Source organism: Lobosporangium transversale (genome assembly GCF_002105155.1).
Source record: "Lobosporangium transversale strain NRRL 3116 chromosome Unknown BCR41scaffold_53, whole genome shotgun sequence".
NCBI classification, from domain to species: domain Eukaryota; kingdom Fungi; phylum Mortierellomycota; class Mortierellomycetes; order Mortierellales; family Mortierellaceae; genus Lobosporangium; species Lobosporangium transversale.
This window is the reverse complement of record NW_019029031.1, coordinates 201291-218248: the sequence shown is the minus strand read 5'-3', so window position 1 is coordinate 218248 and position 16958 is coordinate 201291. Positions and strand designations below refer to the sequence as shown.

The following is a 16958-nucleotide window of genomic DNA, read 5'->3' as shown; positions in this document are numbered from 1 at the left end:
TGATCTAACATGAGCTTGAATTGATGCACTACGCGTGCAAATGATTGTAGAGTGGATCAGAGACGGGAAAGGTGGGGGTATCGAAATAACTCTAAAAAAGCAAAAAAAAAAAAAAAAAAAAAAAAAAAAATGCCGTCGTGATCCTGAGGAGGAGAAGAAGAAGAAGAAAAAGGAGAATGCGGTTCTTTTTTTTTTTTTTTTTGCCAGCACGACTTGAAGACTATCATTGCGCCTAAAGATCAATGGCCTCGGCTTCCATGGTAAAGGCAGGTGCAACTGGCACACCGACATTGCCATCCTCAGCATTATTATCGTTCTCCGCCACAATCACGGTCGGATTTGCTTCTGGTTGAGGTCCAGGCTGGGTAGGAGGAGGAGGAGGATTAGGTATAACTTGAGGACCCTGTTCAGCTCCATTGGGGACAACATTTGGCTGATTTCTCAATGTTGAAGGAAATCTTCGAGCCACCATGTTTCTTGCTATTGGGCGTTTTTTTTTTTTTTTTTTTTTTTTTGATGTTTTAGATAAGAGAGATCTGTAGAGTCTTCGCTGTTGTTCTTGTCGCTGCTGTAGTTGTAGCCGTAGTTGTAGTTGTTGGTAGTTAAAAGTTTGCGTGTTTAGGCATTGCTTTTATACGCGTGCCAAAGAAAACAAATTGGATGCCGATGTTATTCCCAACCTTATCATAACCAAATGAAGCGGGCTAGACAGCGTTGGAGAGGATCTATCCTAAGCGGACTATAGTTAAAAAAATGATTTATTATCTATGCCTTTAATTAAGCCCTTGATGAATATCTATTTCTACACGAAACAATAATAATATAAGGGGTGGAGAAGTGGGGGAGGGGGAAGGAAGAACACAGCAGGAGAACGTCATGATGGCGTCTCCCTAACTTTTCACACGAATTGAGTTGAAGGGTAAGGGAGGAAGGAAGGATTGTCAAGAGGTGAAGAAGATAGAACATTGGCACAACATTGGGACTATATTGGGACATTGGACTGCAATGACAAATAAATGTTACAAATATAGTTGCAGATGCAATTTTGTTCTAGTTTTAGAATAAAAATTAGACTTTTTTTCTTCGCCACGCTATTTTAAAAACATTTTGTTTATAGACCCTTGTTCTTGTTCTTGTTCTTGTTCTTGTTCATATTATTCTACATGTTACATGTGTATACATCGATGATCACTCTTTTGATCGCGTGTGAAAAAAAAAAAAAAAAAAGAATATCTCTTCCTCATCCACTCATTCACAGGGCGAAGAAAAGTAATTAGATAGGGTATATAGAAAGAACTGCATCGTACTTTATTTAATACTGTTAAAATACTTGCAAGCTATTCCTGTTCGTTTTGATGTGGTTTTCTTTTATATCATCTTCAGCAAGTAATTACTCTTCCCGTAAAAAAAATAAACTAATTTAGAGAGAGTTCTTAACAGCGCTGGCACGCTTAGCCATCTTGATGTTGGACTTGAAGCCCATGACTCCACCACCCCAGAGCTTGCGAGCAGACTCGTTCTTCTCAGTGTAGTTGGACTTGATAGCAGAGATCAAAGAAGAGAGCTCAGACTTGTCCTCAGCACGGACCTCAGTGAAGGCAAGGGCAGTAGCAGTCTTCTTGTGGACGACTGTTCCAAGACGGGCCTTACCCTTAACAATGACGTATGGGATACCCATCTTGCGGCAGAGAGCGGGCAACCAGAGGACGAGCTCAATGGGGTCAACATCATCAGCAATGACGACGAGGGAAGCCTTCTTGGCCTCAACCAAGGCAGTGATGTGGTTAATACCATACTTGATCACATAGGGCTTCTTGGTGTCGGCCTTCTCACCCTTCTTCTCAACCTGAGCAGCGGCAGCAGCAGTCAAGCGCTCCTTCTTCTCAATGCGAGTCTCGGGGCGGTACTTGTTGGCGAGCTTGAACAACTGGGTAGCAGTGTTCTTGTCCAAGACCTGGGTGAACTGGTTCAAAGTTGGGGGAACCTTGAGACGCTGATTCAAAATCTTGCGCTGACGCTGAAGGCGAACATATTCAGGCCATTTGACATAGCGAGAGAGGTCCCTAACAGGCTGGATGTCCTGACCAACACCAAAGTTCTTGGGGGTCTTCTCAATCAAGGGATTGGTTGGGGCCTTGGAAGCGGACTTCTTGGCATAGGGGGAAGGAGCGACCTTGGACTTCTTAACGGGAGCCTGCACAAGAAAAATAAATAAAAAAAAAAAAAAAGGAAATATAAATTTTAGGATCTGGTATAGGTCATGGAGAATAGAAAGATCTTTGTTGAATATATTTCTTTCTTTTATTTTGACAAAGGTAATAAGATTTAATGTTGCCTTGTCAAATAAAAGAAAAAAAAAGCTCAACAAAGTTGTTTCCAGAGCTCTAAGGAAGACAACAAACATCTTTTTTTTTTTAATGATCGAAATTCTCATCAAGCAAATTGAAAAATTAATCCAAATCTGCTAAATGATCCAATCGAATCAATAAATAAATAGAAAAAAGCAATGTTGTCCTCCACCAGTTTTCAAACACAAGAAGTATAAGAGCATCAAGCCCTTGCCATTGATTCCTATTCCTTTATATTTTTTTGCATGATCCCCATGTTCCAATGTTAACATTAGAAATGAGAATTATACCAAAGGAAGAGGATTCAATAGCACCCTTCTGCGTTATCAAAAGATAAAAACGATGGAAAGGAAAGGACTGATAGAGAAAAAAAAGAATCCTCTCATGCTCCACTGTATAGGGTAGATATGGTGGGTTCCTGAAAACGAAAAAAAGTTGAAGCTGGGTTCAAGTTATTACCATCTCGAAATTCTGCTGTAAAGGGAAAGAGAAAGAGCAAACGAATTCTGCAAAGAGGAGAAAAATTTATTCGCATCCATCCATCCATCAAAACACGCAATAGGTCAGCTAAGCCACACCCACGTGAGTATATGTTCGCATGTAAAAGCTGTAAGACTACCATTCATAAATTCATGGTGTCTTCTTCTGCTTCATAGCTAAGCGAGCTGATGCTTTGATTACCCTCCTATTAGTGATTTTTTCCAATAGATTCAGAAATATTCTACCTGGATAATAAGACGCTGGTCTGATGAAGATAGTGATGTGGCTTTTTTTTTTCCTTTTCAAAGTCGTCCAGAGATGAAGGATATGATATATTAGTTTCTTGTAATTTATTTCCATTGTAAAATCTATTCCTTCGGCAAGGAAGACCACTAATTTGCCCATGAAAGTCCTGTACTTGTTGCTGACCTGTCATGATAATCCCCTACTAACCATTGCCTTCTATTAACAATATGAATACTCAACCACGCAAGAACAAGTACATAGAGCTTATAACAAGATATTTGTTTTGTTGAGTATGATTTGATTATAGAAACAGGATAGTAAGATGTTCTCACCCTACTAGATCAATGCATACCCTCCTCATAATGAGTTGCACTATCGATACTATTGTAAGAGCCGCTTAGAATAAAATGTGCAACTTCGCACTCTCTACAATCGCTACACTTGCTGCAGACGAATTTATATCCTTTGGATCCTTCATTTTTGGCGATCAATGGCCTTACTCTGGAATCGACCCTCTGTGAATTCGTATTCAAAACATCGCTTTCTGGTATTTTGATCTCAGTTGACGTTGGTTTCACTGTGCCCCCATAGCTTGCTTCACGGGGGGCCGAACACTGCACTATATCGCCGACAGCCCCATGTTGCTCCAAGAGCTTTCTATTCGTTACACTCAAGCCAGAAACACCTTGAATCCTTGCATTACTAGCATATAGACCTGTTTGCTTCGTGCTCCACTTCAGGCAGATATTATACTGGTCAACCTCCTCTTTAATGACCTTGCCACTCTTGCTTCTGTACAACAAAAAAAAATAAGTCCGTCTCTGAACTTAATTCCAATAAATATCACATGACAATAAATATTTTTGAGCATTTGTCGCTAAGATATGCCTATTTGTGTACAAAAAGGTATATCGTTATCCATGCTGCTATAAGTAAAGTCGCTCATTTCAGACCCAATTGGGTTATCTCGACCTGGAGCCGGTAGCTGACTCCGAAGCGCAACTTTTGAGAGATGGTTTTACGTTTTCGGATGAAAGTTAATATTATGTGACCAATCTAGACAACCATTTCAAAATTAGTTTTGCAAAATTCGGTAAAAACGATGGAGCGCAATACAGTTATGCTCAAAACACATGGAACCCTCAGGATAAATGTAGTTTTCAATTTGGAATCGAACGGTGGTAAAATCGCTAGCGGTTACATAGTGAGAAAAAAAAAAAGTTATCCTAAAGAAAAAGCGACAAGGTCGCGGAAAATAGCGATTTTTCGATATTCAATGCTCATTTACTCAAGAACCACTGCATGGAATATTGAAAAGTAGGGTTTGTACCGTAGCTATAGTCGAAAAGAATGCATCTTGGCTCTATCTCTCAGGATCCTGGTGAAATAGTCCATTAAGTGTGTCAAAAATGGCATAATTTTGGTTTTTTCTGTGCTTGAAGTACTTTACACAGGTGCTACTCCATGGATACTGGGTGGATTTTCTTAAGAGTAATATTAAACCAAAGGTAATAAGCTCCCCTACTGGTCGTTCCAGTGGCGCCTGCTTCCTAGCACTCTAGCAGGAGTTACTCATGCTTAAAGTCTGACCAGTCATTAAAACCACCCAAATTTATCACAATTTTGAGTACTATCTCGTTAAATACTGAACAAATCCTTTTAATTCTTTTTTTATTTTGCGCGTATTGGTGCCTTCTATTGTATATTTTATGGGCATGCTTCCATCTTTCCTAGAAGGATAGTTATAAGCATTCTAGTACATGTACTTCATTGATGATTGCGTGTGAAATTTGATTGTGTGATTTTATGGGAGAAACTTTAAATTTAATAACACTGCCGTTGTGGCTTCTTAGTTCCGGATGCGTTGGGGATTAACGGCAAAGTATCCAGCGTATCTATTACTGACCTTAAGGTTCTTACGCTTTCATTCGACATTTTTAAATCATCAAAATTGTGAATAAACTTTCGAAGCAACTCATATAACTCATTATGTTCCTCACGTAGCTGATCATCCTCTAGTTGAATCTCAGTCTGATTAAGCTCACTCTCCTCAAGTTGATATTCACCATGCTCAACAGCCATATGTTTGTCCATGACCAAAGGCATAGCTTTCTGGGGGAGACTCAGTGGACGTTCTTCGTCATTCTGCTTGACTTTGAATAACATCAGCATATGCATACAAAGGCGGCGCCGACTAGTAAAGTATTGGCAATTACAACCTGTGATAGTGTCATTTTCATCGATGTAGAGGTTATATACCACGCCCAGTTGTTGGCGAGATAACACAATAATACCCTTCAACATGGATGACTAGACGTTGAAGCTCCTCAATATTTTTACCGTTCAGATAATTTTTATGCATGATGTCTAACTTCTCGCCTTTGGAATGCCGACCATAACGAACAACACTGCGCATTGCCAATGCCTAATAGAAGTCATCCACATCATGGCTTAGGAGATAGATCAGTCTGTCGCCTCGGCAGTTAGTATGGCCTCGTAGAAAATGGGACTTGAGGTGATTGTGCCAAGATTCTACATAATTATTGGTATCCATACCAGCATAGAATTTACCAACGCGGTATGACTTCATCCACCGTTGTCTACGTCCTTCGATGAAGTAGCGTTCTTTGAGGTACTTCCAAAGTTTCCCCTCATTGTGCTCCGACCATTTCTTTTCGAATTCAACTATCTTCTCCCCGGCGCTTAGAGGAGATGGGTCATAAGAATCGAGCGGAGTTCATTCAATGCAGATTGCCGAAGCTCCTTGCTTTGGTTCTTATCGGCTCCTCGAATTAAGGACGAGAACTTGCGGGCCCAGCTTTAATCACATGCCAGAGACACAAATGAATAGTTACATCCTTTCCAAATGCTTTACGGATGGCCTGGTATTCCACTTGAGCGTCATCAGTAGTAATGAATTCTGGAGTGCCAACCATATCCTTAATATGAATGAGCCAATTTTTCAGCGAGTGGTGGGTATGATCATTGGTGAGCAGAAAAGCGACAGGAATGGGGCTCATCCGCAGTGGATCCTGGATTATTATTGTGAATAACTCAAATTTGGATCGGTTCGTTCCATGTGTCGAGTCCAGTCCAATACACTTAAAATTCGAGCTGAATACTGATCGCTGAAAAGGAGACATGAATCCATGGGCGAATTTGCGAATTTTTGCCCATCCTTCCCTACCTTGATGGAACTCTCTGTGAAGACGGTAAAGTGCTTCTCTCTATGCAATTTTGACATCCAGAGGCTCATCGATTCCATGTCATCGTCTGATAATTTTGTCAGTTTAGACATGTATTTATGTTGAATATTATAAACATCCTCATATGTAAGGACATGGTCGTGCTGCAAACGACCTTGCTTGTGGAGAGAATATGCTTGGGGCCCGGCCAAATTAACCTTAGCAATTATTGCCCTAGTACATAGGCCAAGACGAACCAAATTTCGAATCCGTGCTCTAGTTGACTCCGTCATGGTAAGGTACTGAAAATCATCAACATTGCCTAGGACATGCCCTGTGTGTTTATAAAAGTACATGACCCGGAGTTGCTTCCTTCCATTCTTAATTGCATATTTGGGATCCTCACTGTCGTCTTTCATGTTGTGGACTATAAGTTTTGCTGTACAGCCGACTTTCATGCTAGGCTTTAAGACGCATCTCTTTTTTTTTTGCCTTGGTCCCTGCCCAGGGTCGAGAGGGATATCTTGAAGAGAGCCATGAGATGCTTTTTGTACGCTACCTTCGCCTCGTGAGTCATGTCCACGGTGGTATTCGTAGGTTTCAACATAAAAAATTTGCTTCTGCCGCCTGGCTTATTATCTTGATGTTTGCGCAGCATCCAAGCAAAAAAATGATCGCGGCCGTCTCGTTCGAGCCAAGAGTCGAAGTCCTCCTTGTCAACGTAAAAAACACGAGGGCAATAGTCGTACTGAGCTGTGCGGGTCTCTTTTACAATTCCCTCGATCGTGGCATCATCAACGGTTGACTTGATCCATTGATAGTCTTGCAATTGGGAAGCCAAAAGTTCAGTTGTTACTTCATTGATCTTCGCATTAGCCTCCTCGTTTGGCTCTGGACTTCGTGAGCCATCTGGTACGAGGGAACTTTCCGCGGTGCCTGGGTCTGCTGAAGGATGGGTGCTACTAGCTTCAACAAGAGCAGGAGGCAGCTCACGCTCTGTTTCTGGCTCGGAATCCGACGCATCACTTGAATAGTCATTAAGATCGGAATCTGACTCCTCACTCCCATAGTCGCGGTCAGAAGCAAACTCTTCTTGGTCATCATCTTGATCTGTTTCGTTTAATTCATCAGCCAATAAACTATACGCAGTAAATCCTGAGCTAGACAAAGAACGAAGTGTCAAGGAAAACCGAATTATGGCTAATAAATGCGTGAATATTAGTGTTGACAGGAAAATAACATTGCCAACATACCATAGTGTTTGTTTGAGGAAATGTGCTTGAAATGGTCTAACTAAATGCTGAAATAAATTACATTTGTTTAGCTACATTCAGAATCCATTAGTTCATTCAACACACGATGGCGAGATGCTCTTTGTGTTTATACCTGGAAAAGGTGTAAAAGAACGAAGTGAGTGTATCAATTGTTCAAACGCGTAAAAAAATAAAAAAATTAAAAAAAAAAAGGTGACGTATTAGAATCGCTTTTATATTTCCCCTTAATTCTCCCAACACACCGCTAGGAAAGGCTCTTTTTTTTTCTGTCATTTGCACCACAGGGAATAGCTTTTTTTTTTTTCCATGTCATTTTTTTTCAAGCAAAGTCCTACACTACAGATCACAGGAAAATGGCCTACGTGTGAAGCATGCTACTGTTTTTCTTGCTCTCATTTCACAATCTCATTTATTCATCCGGTTACCACTACGAAATATACTTCTCATCATTCTCATCTTTAAAAAAAAAAAGTAGAAAAATTAAACGAAATAAATAAAAAAAGAAAAAAAAAAAAAAAAAAAAAAAAAAAAAAAAGAAAGCTATTCCCTGTGGTGCAAATGACAGAAAAAAAAGAGCCTTTCCTAGCGGTGTGTTTGACAGAAATTTTTTAAAGAGAGTGTCAAGTTTGGTCCCAGCCTGAGCCTGAGAGCAAGCATTTGCCTTTCAGTACGTGCATGTGCACATGAAAACTTCGTCCTCAGGCTGGTGACGAGCCTAAGGTTCAGGATCAATTTTATAGTGCTTTGCGGCTTGAATAAATTGCACAAAACCACTCACAACAATGTTATCAAGTCCATTCTCAATACGCGCGTCTTCAAAGACTAGAGTTAACGTACAAATGTCCAGCTTTTTCTTTATTATATGCTCTCAAGCAATGAACTAGACTTTATAATATAATTGCAACACTTACCTCGAAATCAAATTCATGGCCAGCCAGGATATCTACTTGATCATTGTCCCCTTTTTCTCCATCGTCATCTTCTCTTTCTTCACTGTCATCCTCTCTATCCTTCCCAGAGTTTGACGCGTCAAGGGCTTTTCTCTAAAGCATAATTATTGCTTAGATATCATCAAGGAAAGCATTGATACAGAAAATTATTATTATATATATATTATTCGTGTTTGAACACCTAGAATATCTTCAAATCCACCGATCAATATCTTTTCAATTTGATTGATGGCGAGAACATCATCGATAGGAGCATCAGTAACAGCTTCTTGTCCTTGGAATGAGGTATTAGACACAGTGCTCCTATTCGAACTGAAATTTTGTCAATTATGATGTTTCAGATTAAAAAAATAAATATCAATTGACAAAATTTCAGTTCGAATAGGAGCACTGATTAGACATGTTCATAGTGGGATGAATGTAAGGTGAAGAGTGGATGTGCACACTTTCGATTGTGTGGTGAAAACAAGAGAGTTAAAGAGACGAATAGTGTTTGTGTATTTAAATAATACATGTTACGTCACACTTGGGGGCCAATTCAATCTTTAATCGCATGGCGTCTTGTGCAACAAGAAAAAAAAATTTCTCACAGACACACACAGCATAGCCCAACCTTGAAATAAAGGAACAGATTTATCAATTGTCGCTCCTTTCTTTAACTTGCTTCACTTCATTTTTGCACTCTCCTCTTCCTTTTCTTCCTTTATCCTCTTTTCACTTTTTTCTTATTTCCCCCCAGTTTTGCTCCCATCAATTTTGCTCTTTTATTTATTCCAAGCCTTCATTCATTGCCTTTCCTTTCCTTTCCTTTCCTTTTTTTTTTCTTTTTTTCTTTTCCTCCCTCAACTTCATCTCTAGACAATTTTGAACCATCCTGCTACTGAATTATCATCCTTTAGCATTTTTATCAACCTTTCCCTATTTTCTGTCCTCCGTCCATTTACACCCTTGTTTTTGAAATCACAATGGGAAGCGACAGAACATCACCACGATGCCTATCACCTCGAACTAAACCGTATGAAAGGAAAGAAGAAAGAAAAGGGGAAGCGAAGGAAGAGTCTTCAAGCACCAATGACCCTAAAATCCCCGAACCAACCAGCCTACAGATTTATTGTATTGTTGATGGAGAAGCAACTTCTTTTTCTGTAAAGATTCTTTCCAATTGTTCAGTCGATGAACTCAAGCAAGTCATCTATTCGCCTGCTAGGTTTGGTGATATCCCACCAGAGAAGCTAACTCTCTACAGGGTCTCCATCCCTGACAAAGGCAAGATCGTCGTTGAGTCAGAAATCGAGTCAAAAGAGGCTCTTACAGTCGCGTCAAGGAAGCTTAGGGACATATTTATTTCCGAACTTCCAGAGGAAACTATCCATGTTTTTGTCAAGCCACCGCAGCGAGGTATGTATTTAGCTCTTGATGGACTGATTGTTGATATTTTCAGCTGATGAAGCTTGGTTTATATCTTAAACGGCCATGTGCATAATATCACCATTTGGTTTGTGTCTTGATAACTCAGCGTTCTTTCTAATTATTCGCCTTTGATACTTAGCTCAGAAAAGAAAACAAGATGGAGATGCTGGTGAGTGCTTTTGGCTGAGAACCTGGTTATTGATCAATTCAGAGTGATGTGCAGTGCAATAAATCAAAAATATTGACTTTGATCACTCTATCTCCTTTATCAGAGTCACCCTCTAAAAAAGCTCGTCCAAGTATAAGTAGCAGAGGTACTCTTAGGGATGCGATTACAGAAGCGGGGCTTGTAACGAAAGGGATAGTGAATGGTAGGCCTGTCCTCTCGCCTCTCAACTCGAAAGAGAGGGTCAAGCTGCTTTCGTACATGGGGGAGGAGTTTTCAGGAGATAGTATTTACTACAGCATTGTTAGCGTGGCTTGCGAGCTCCGAAATTCTGGTGGTATCAAGGGTTCCAAAATATTGACTGCCCCTGAGGGTCGTGTCTTCCCTGTTGTCGGAACAAGGCATCTTTATATCAGAGAAGAATATAAAAAGCTTTATGACCATATTACAACCTTAATCAAGACTCCTCGTACAAGATGGCGCAAGAACCGATACTTTGTCACTGGAACGCCTGGAATTGGGAAGTCAGCCTTTTTGGTCTACTTTGCCGTCCGCCTCCTTGCAGAGCATGACGAAGAGAATCCACCGATTATTGTTTTCCATGAAAAGAAGAATACCGAATGTTATGCCTACGGAGGAACAACTTGCCAACGTTATGGGGAGAGAGTAGATTTCAAACATTTTCTTGAGCAACCTGAAACGTGGTATTTAGTTGACAGTGGTAACCATCCTCAACCAGATCAAGCCAGGACGATATTTGCGGCATCACCAAAAACTCTCAATGAGCAGTACGCTGAACTCAGCAAGGAAACTACACCAATTAGCTACTATCACATGTCACTCTGGAGTTTGGACGAGCTTAAGGAATGTAGAGCCAATGTAGAGGATTATCATCCAATGGATGAAGAATTTTTGGAGGAGCTTTTTTACAAGTTGGGGGGAGTGCCAAGACAGGTTCTACAGTGTCCAGTCGATGTACTATCTGAAAAGCAAAAAGATATTAACCGCGCTAAAGACGCTGCGTTTTCCCGCGTCAATGCTGCCATTAACGCAGTCAGGAACCCAGCAGATCTTGTAGCGCTCTTTGCACGAGGAAAAGAAGCGAGTGAATTTAGTGGTCGTTTACTCCATAGAGTTCCCACTTCTGACCACCTCGGCTTCCACCTGGTATGGGCATCTCGTTGGGTCGAATCACGGATTATCGAGGAAATGAAAGATGACACTTGGCGCGATGTGTTGGCGAAACTTGTCAAACGCGGAGAGGATATAGATAAAGGCCCACTGTTTGAAGTCTATGCTCATCACTTATTTCGACGTGGTGATATTAGATTTCCCTTTAGGGATCTTCAGTCAGGCGAAACAGGATTTCTTGATTTTCCAGCAAACCCAGAAGTGGTGCATATCCGGACTTCAAATGAATTATCAGGGCTCACTCAAGCAGCTGACAAGTTGTTTGTACCATCTATAACCACCTTTCCGTGCATTGATTTTGCATTGGGGCCCAACAAGCTATTTCAGGTCACAGTATCAGAGAAGCATCCGATCAAGCAAGCACCATTCAAGGAGATAATTGAATATATTACTGGACCCTGCTTGAAGGGAGACCAATCAAAGTCGAAGGGAAGTGACGATACCATTTTCCTCTATTTTGCGGTGCCAGGAAACATATATGATAATTTTAAAGTTCAGAACTTTCTTACCTCCAAAGATACGGTCGTCAAGAATCCATATGTATGCTTAAAACATGTAAGACAGCGTGTCATAAAAATCGACATCGAAGCTGCATATTCAGGAGGAGCAGCCGGTACGAATCTGAAGAATTAAATCGAATACCAATCAAGTGGATGAAATTTTGTCTTTTTTAAAAAAAGCATTATACCCGTTCCTTGAGAATTTTTTACAATGGTTCATTCTTTATGAATGAAGCCATCATTATCCACTTACCTTTTAGACGAATAGATAGAGCGGTTTAATCCGTCCTCCCTTCTACTGGGGCATATAGAACTTTATAAAGCTGTGATCATTATGCGATCTTGTGTGCAAGAAAGGGCAGGATTTTGTGATACTATTATCAAAGAGTTTTGTAAAAACGGATAGAGATGAAGAATCCTGTGGAGAACCCAGTGAGAGTCTGATGATGAGACCCAAAACCATATTATTATCACCAGGACAGCTGGCATAGGAAATTATCCTTTCTCATATGCTTTGTCATCTGGATGCTTGCCACTTGCGAAAGACCTATCAATTATCATCATCCAGGGCGCCAAAACGTTTACCGGGAGCTAGGATGACAGCTCCACTCTAAAGACATAAATGTCGTTTTAGCCCCATGGTGCGTGCACGGGATGGCAACCTGTGACCAATGAGATCATATTAGTTGTATGTTCGGCCAATTCAGTGTCAGTATGTGAAGACGGTGCGTCTTGAATCTCTAGGCGTCCAGGGACATGGAATAAAAAAACATCAAGAATGTGGCCAAGGCTGCCACGCGATTGACCAAATATCGCACGAGTGTCTTGAAGTATGTCCGGACTTTTGCTTGATTATCCCATCTAGGAAACGATACTGCACTCTTGAACCTCAAGTCATCGAGAACTTCTCGATATTCCTTGAAGCTTTGCCAGTTCTCTTAACCCAAGCAGGATCATAAATACAAAAGCCTATCCCGCAAGGAACTATGCAAATTCGTGGTAAATCCTCTGATAAGCCCTCCAATCCATGAAAGAATGCTGATAATATTGGTCGCTTAGTGTCGTTGTTGTTAATACACTGGTATTTAGCCTCCCCTCCCCATATCCTGCGCCTCGTTCAAAACAACCAAAAACATAGAGTTGCTTTGATGCCGCTCCGAAAGGACTCTGATTAGATTGTCGAACCAATCTTGCAGGAGCTTGTCAAGGCAATTAAAGCCAACTCCACCAAGTAATTCTGCTACTTTTGTGAAGAGTGCTAGGAATAAATCTGTCCTGGATGGAACCGAGCTTCCTCAATGAACTTCTCCAAGGACCTGTGGACACACTTGCAATAGCATCCATTGGCTAGGCGTCATTCTACCTTCGGACAAGTAAAAAGGGTAAATTGATGAGCATCAAATATAAAACATAAAGGCACTTTTGCTTACGTTCTTCAAGGGGTATACGAAAACCAAACTGCGATTAACCGCCTATGAACGCAAGACACAGAACATTTGGTGAGATTATAAACAAGCGTGGATATCCCAGACATCAAGGACCTTTTCCTCCTAATCTCCCATCCGTCTAGCATGGCTCCCAAGGTAATTAATGTGAGAGGGAATGATTCTGGCGAGATTGATGCCCTCAACAGCATGTAGCATTAATATATCGAGAACTATGAATATACTGACGACACAATCCAATATTGTATCACATTTTACCGGTCAAGCGCGTGGCAGCCTTGGCCACATTCTTGATGTTTTTTTATTCCATGTCCCTGGACGCCTAGAGATTCAAGACGCGCCGCCTTCACATACTGACACTGAATTGGCCGAACATATAACAAATATGATCTCATTGATCACAGGTTGCCATCCCGTGTACGCACCATGGGGCTAAAACGACATTTATGTCTTTAGAGCGGAGCTGTCATCCTAGCTCCTGGTTAAACGTTCTGGCGCCTTGGATGATGATAATTGATGGGTCTTCCGCAAGTGGCAAGCATCCAGATGACAAAGCATACGAGAAAGGATAATTTCCTATGCCAGCTGTCCTGGTGATAATAATATGGTTTTGGGTCTCATCATCAGACTCTCACTGGGCTCTCCACAGGATTCTTCATCTCTATCCGTTTTTACAAAACTCTTTGATAATAGTATCACAAAAATCTGCCCTTTCTTGCACACAAGATCGCATGATGATCACAGGAAGCTTTATAAAGTTCTATATACCCCAGTAGAAGGGAGGACGGGTTAAACCGCTCTATCTATTCGTCTAAAAGGTAAGTGGATGATGATGGCTTCATTCATAAAGAATGAACCATTGTAAAAAATCCTCAAGGAACAGGTATAGTGCTTTTCTTTTACAGGACGAATTTTCATCCACTTGATTGGTATTCGATTTAATTCTTCAGATTCGTACCGGCTGCTCCTCCTGAATATGCAGCTTCGATGTCGATTTTTATGACACGCTGTCTTACATGTTTCAAGTATCCAGGTATTGCCTTGGCATCCTGATTATCGTTAATAACAAACTTCTGAACCTTAAAATTATCATATATGTAACCTGGTACCACAAAATAGAGGAAAATAGTATCATCACTTCCCTTCAACTTTGATCGGTTTCCCTTCGAGCAGGGTCCGGTAATATATTCAATTATCTCCTTGAATGGTGCTTGCTTGATCGGATGATCCTCTGATACTGTGACCTGAAATAGCTTGTTGGGTCCCAATGCAAAATCAATGCACGCAAAGTTGGGTGTAGATGGTAGAAACAAGTTGTCTGTTGTTTTGGAGAACGTTGAAAAATCTGCTATAGTCCTGGTAAATAATCCTTCCGAGTCCCTCGGAAGGTCAAAGAGTCCTGTTTCGTCTGATTGAAGATCCTTAAATGGAAACCTAAATCCACCACATCGAATTAAATAGTGAACGTAGAGTTCAAACGAAGGACCTTTTTCTATTTCACTGCCAGCTTTGACAAGTCGCTTCAACACGTCGATCCAAGTCTGATCTCGTAACTTCATGATGATCCGCGATCGAACATAAGGAGATGCCCATACCAGGTGGAAGTCGAGGTGGTCAGAAGTGGGGACTCTATGGAGTAAACAACTACCCGCTTCATCTCCTTCTCTAAAGAGGGTTGAAAGATTTCTTGGGAGCCAGGGTACGCCAATGGCATCATTGACACACTGAAACGCAGAGTCTCTAGCACCCTTAATATCTCCTTGATTCTTGAATAGTTCTTTGGCTGGAGCCTGTAGGACCTGTCTTGGCACTCCCCCCAACTTGTAAAAAAGCTCCTCCAAAAATTCTTCATCCACTGGATGAAAAAACTTTACATTGGCTCTACATTCCTTAAGCTCGTCCAAACTAGTACAATCGTATCAGTGTTACTTGGCGTCACAGACGATGATTATTGGTCTTTAAGATCTTTGAGATATAGAGATATAGAAGCCTAGCTATGGAAGTAGAAGTTGGCTTTGACTATATATAGTCAACATTAGTAATAAAGAGAAAGCAGAGGCAGAGATGCCGAGCATTTACTGAATTATTAAAGTACATGGCCGCTTTGCGAGACAAGATCAGACAAATAAAGTTAATCTGTCAACTGTTCGTGGTATTAAGCGTGTCTTTAGGGATGATGCAGAAGGTTCTCTGAGAATTGAATGAGAATGAGAATGGCAATGGCAATGGTAATGGTAATGGCAATGGTAATGGTAGTGCGAAAAGAGAAGAAGCCTGTTATGCATGCAGATGATTGTGGATTTTTTTAAGCCTGCATGCTTTCTCTTCAGGTTGGCGCTGTTTGTGCAATAGGTTTGTGCTGTTTTCAGAACAGGTTCGCGCTGTTTTAGAAAAGGTTTGTGCTGTTTCAGAACAGGTTCATGCTGTTTCACAACAGGTTCATGCTGTTTCACAACAGGTTCGCGCTGTTTGGGCAATCAGCTTGTGCTGTTTGGGCAATCAGCTTGTGCTGTTTGGGCAATAGGTTTGTGCTCGTTTTCTTCCAGCACGTGCTGGAAACCAAAACATCACGCCCTTTCTCTTCAGGCTCAGATCTCTGGATTCAGGATCAATTTTATAGTGCTTTGCGGCTTGAACAACAACAATATTATTAAGTCCATTCTCAATACGCGCGTCTTCAAAGACTAGAGTTAACGTACAAATGTCCAGCTTTTTCTTTATTATATGCTCTCAAGCAATGAACTAGACTTTATAATATAATTGCAACACTTACCTCGAAATCAAATTCATGGCCAGCCAGGATATCTACTTGATCATTGTCCCCTTTTTCTCCATCGTCATCTTCTCTTTCTTCACTGTCATCCTCTCTATCCTTCCCAGAGTTTGACGCGTCAAGGGCTTTTCTCTAAAGCATAATTATTGCTTAGATATCATCAAGGAAAGCATTGATACAGAAAATTATTATTATATATATATTATTCGTGTTTGAACACTTAGAATATCTTCAAATCCACCGATCAATATCTTTTCAATTTGATTGATGGCGAGAACATCATCGATAGGAGCATCAGTAACAGCTTCTTGTCCTTGGAATGAGGTATTAGACACAGTGCTCCTATTCGAACTGAAATTTTGTCAATTATGATGTTTCAGATTAAAAAAATAAATATCAATTGACAAAATTTCAGTTCGAATAGGAGCACTGATTAGACATGTTCATAGTGGGATGAATGTAAGGTGAAGAGTGGATGTGCACACTTTCGATTGTGTGGTGAAAACAAGAGAGTTAAAGAGACGAATAGTGTTTGTGTATTTAAATAATACATGTTACGTCACACTTGGGGGCCAATTCAATCTTTAATCGCATGGCGTCTTGTGCAACAAGAAAAAAAAATTTCTCACAGACACACACAGCATAGCCCAACCTTGAAATAAAGGAACAGATTTATCAATTGTCGCTCCTTTCTTTAACTTGCTTCACTTCATTTTTGCACTCTCCTCTTCCTTTTCTTCCTTTATCCTCTTTTCACTTTTTTCTTATTTCCCCCCAGTTTTGCTCCCATCAATTTTGCTCTTTTATTTATTCCAAGCCTTCATTCATTGCCTTTCCTTTCCTTTCCTTTCCTTTTTTTTTTCTTTTTTTCTTTTCCTCCCTCAACTTCATCTCTAGACAATTTTGAACCATCCTGCTACTGAATTATCATCCTTTAGCATTTTTATCAACCTTTCCCTATTTTCTGTCCTCCATCTATTTACGCCCTTG

The 16958-nt window shown here is 40.6% G+C and overlaps 1 protein-coding gene across 1 annotated transcript; it reads right to left on the bottom strand.

Annotated features, from left to right (window-relative positions):
* Positions 1-1280: 1280 nt before the first annotated feature.
* BCR41DRAFT_362208 (putative ribosomal protein L7a.e.B, cytosolic) lies at positions 1281-2855 on the bottom strand. Its single transcript, XM_022025685.1, has 2 exons — positions 2808-2855; positions 1281-2194 (listed from the first exon to the last, which is right to left on the bottom strand). The coding sequence occupies exons 1-2, from the start codon at positions 2808-2810 to the stop codon at positions 1421-1423; spliced, it is 777 nt and encodes a 258-aa protein (XP_021876870.1). The 5' UTR covers positions 2811-2855; the 3' UTR covers positions 1281-1420.
* Between the last annotated feature and the right edge of the window lie 14103 nt (positions 2856-16958).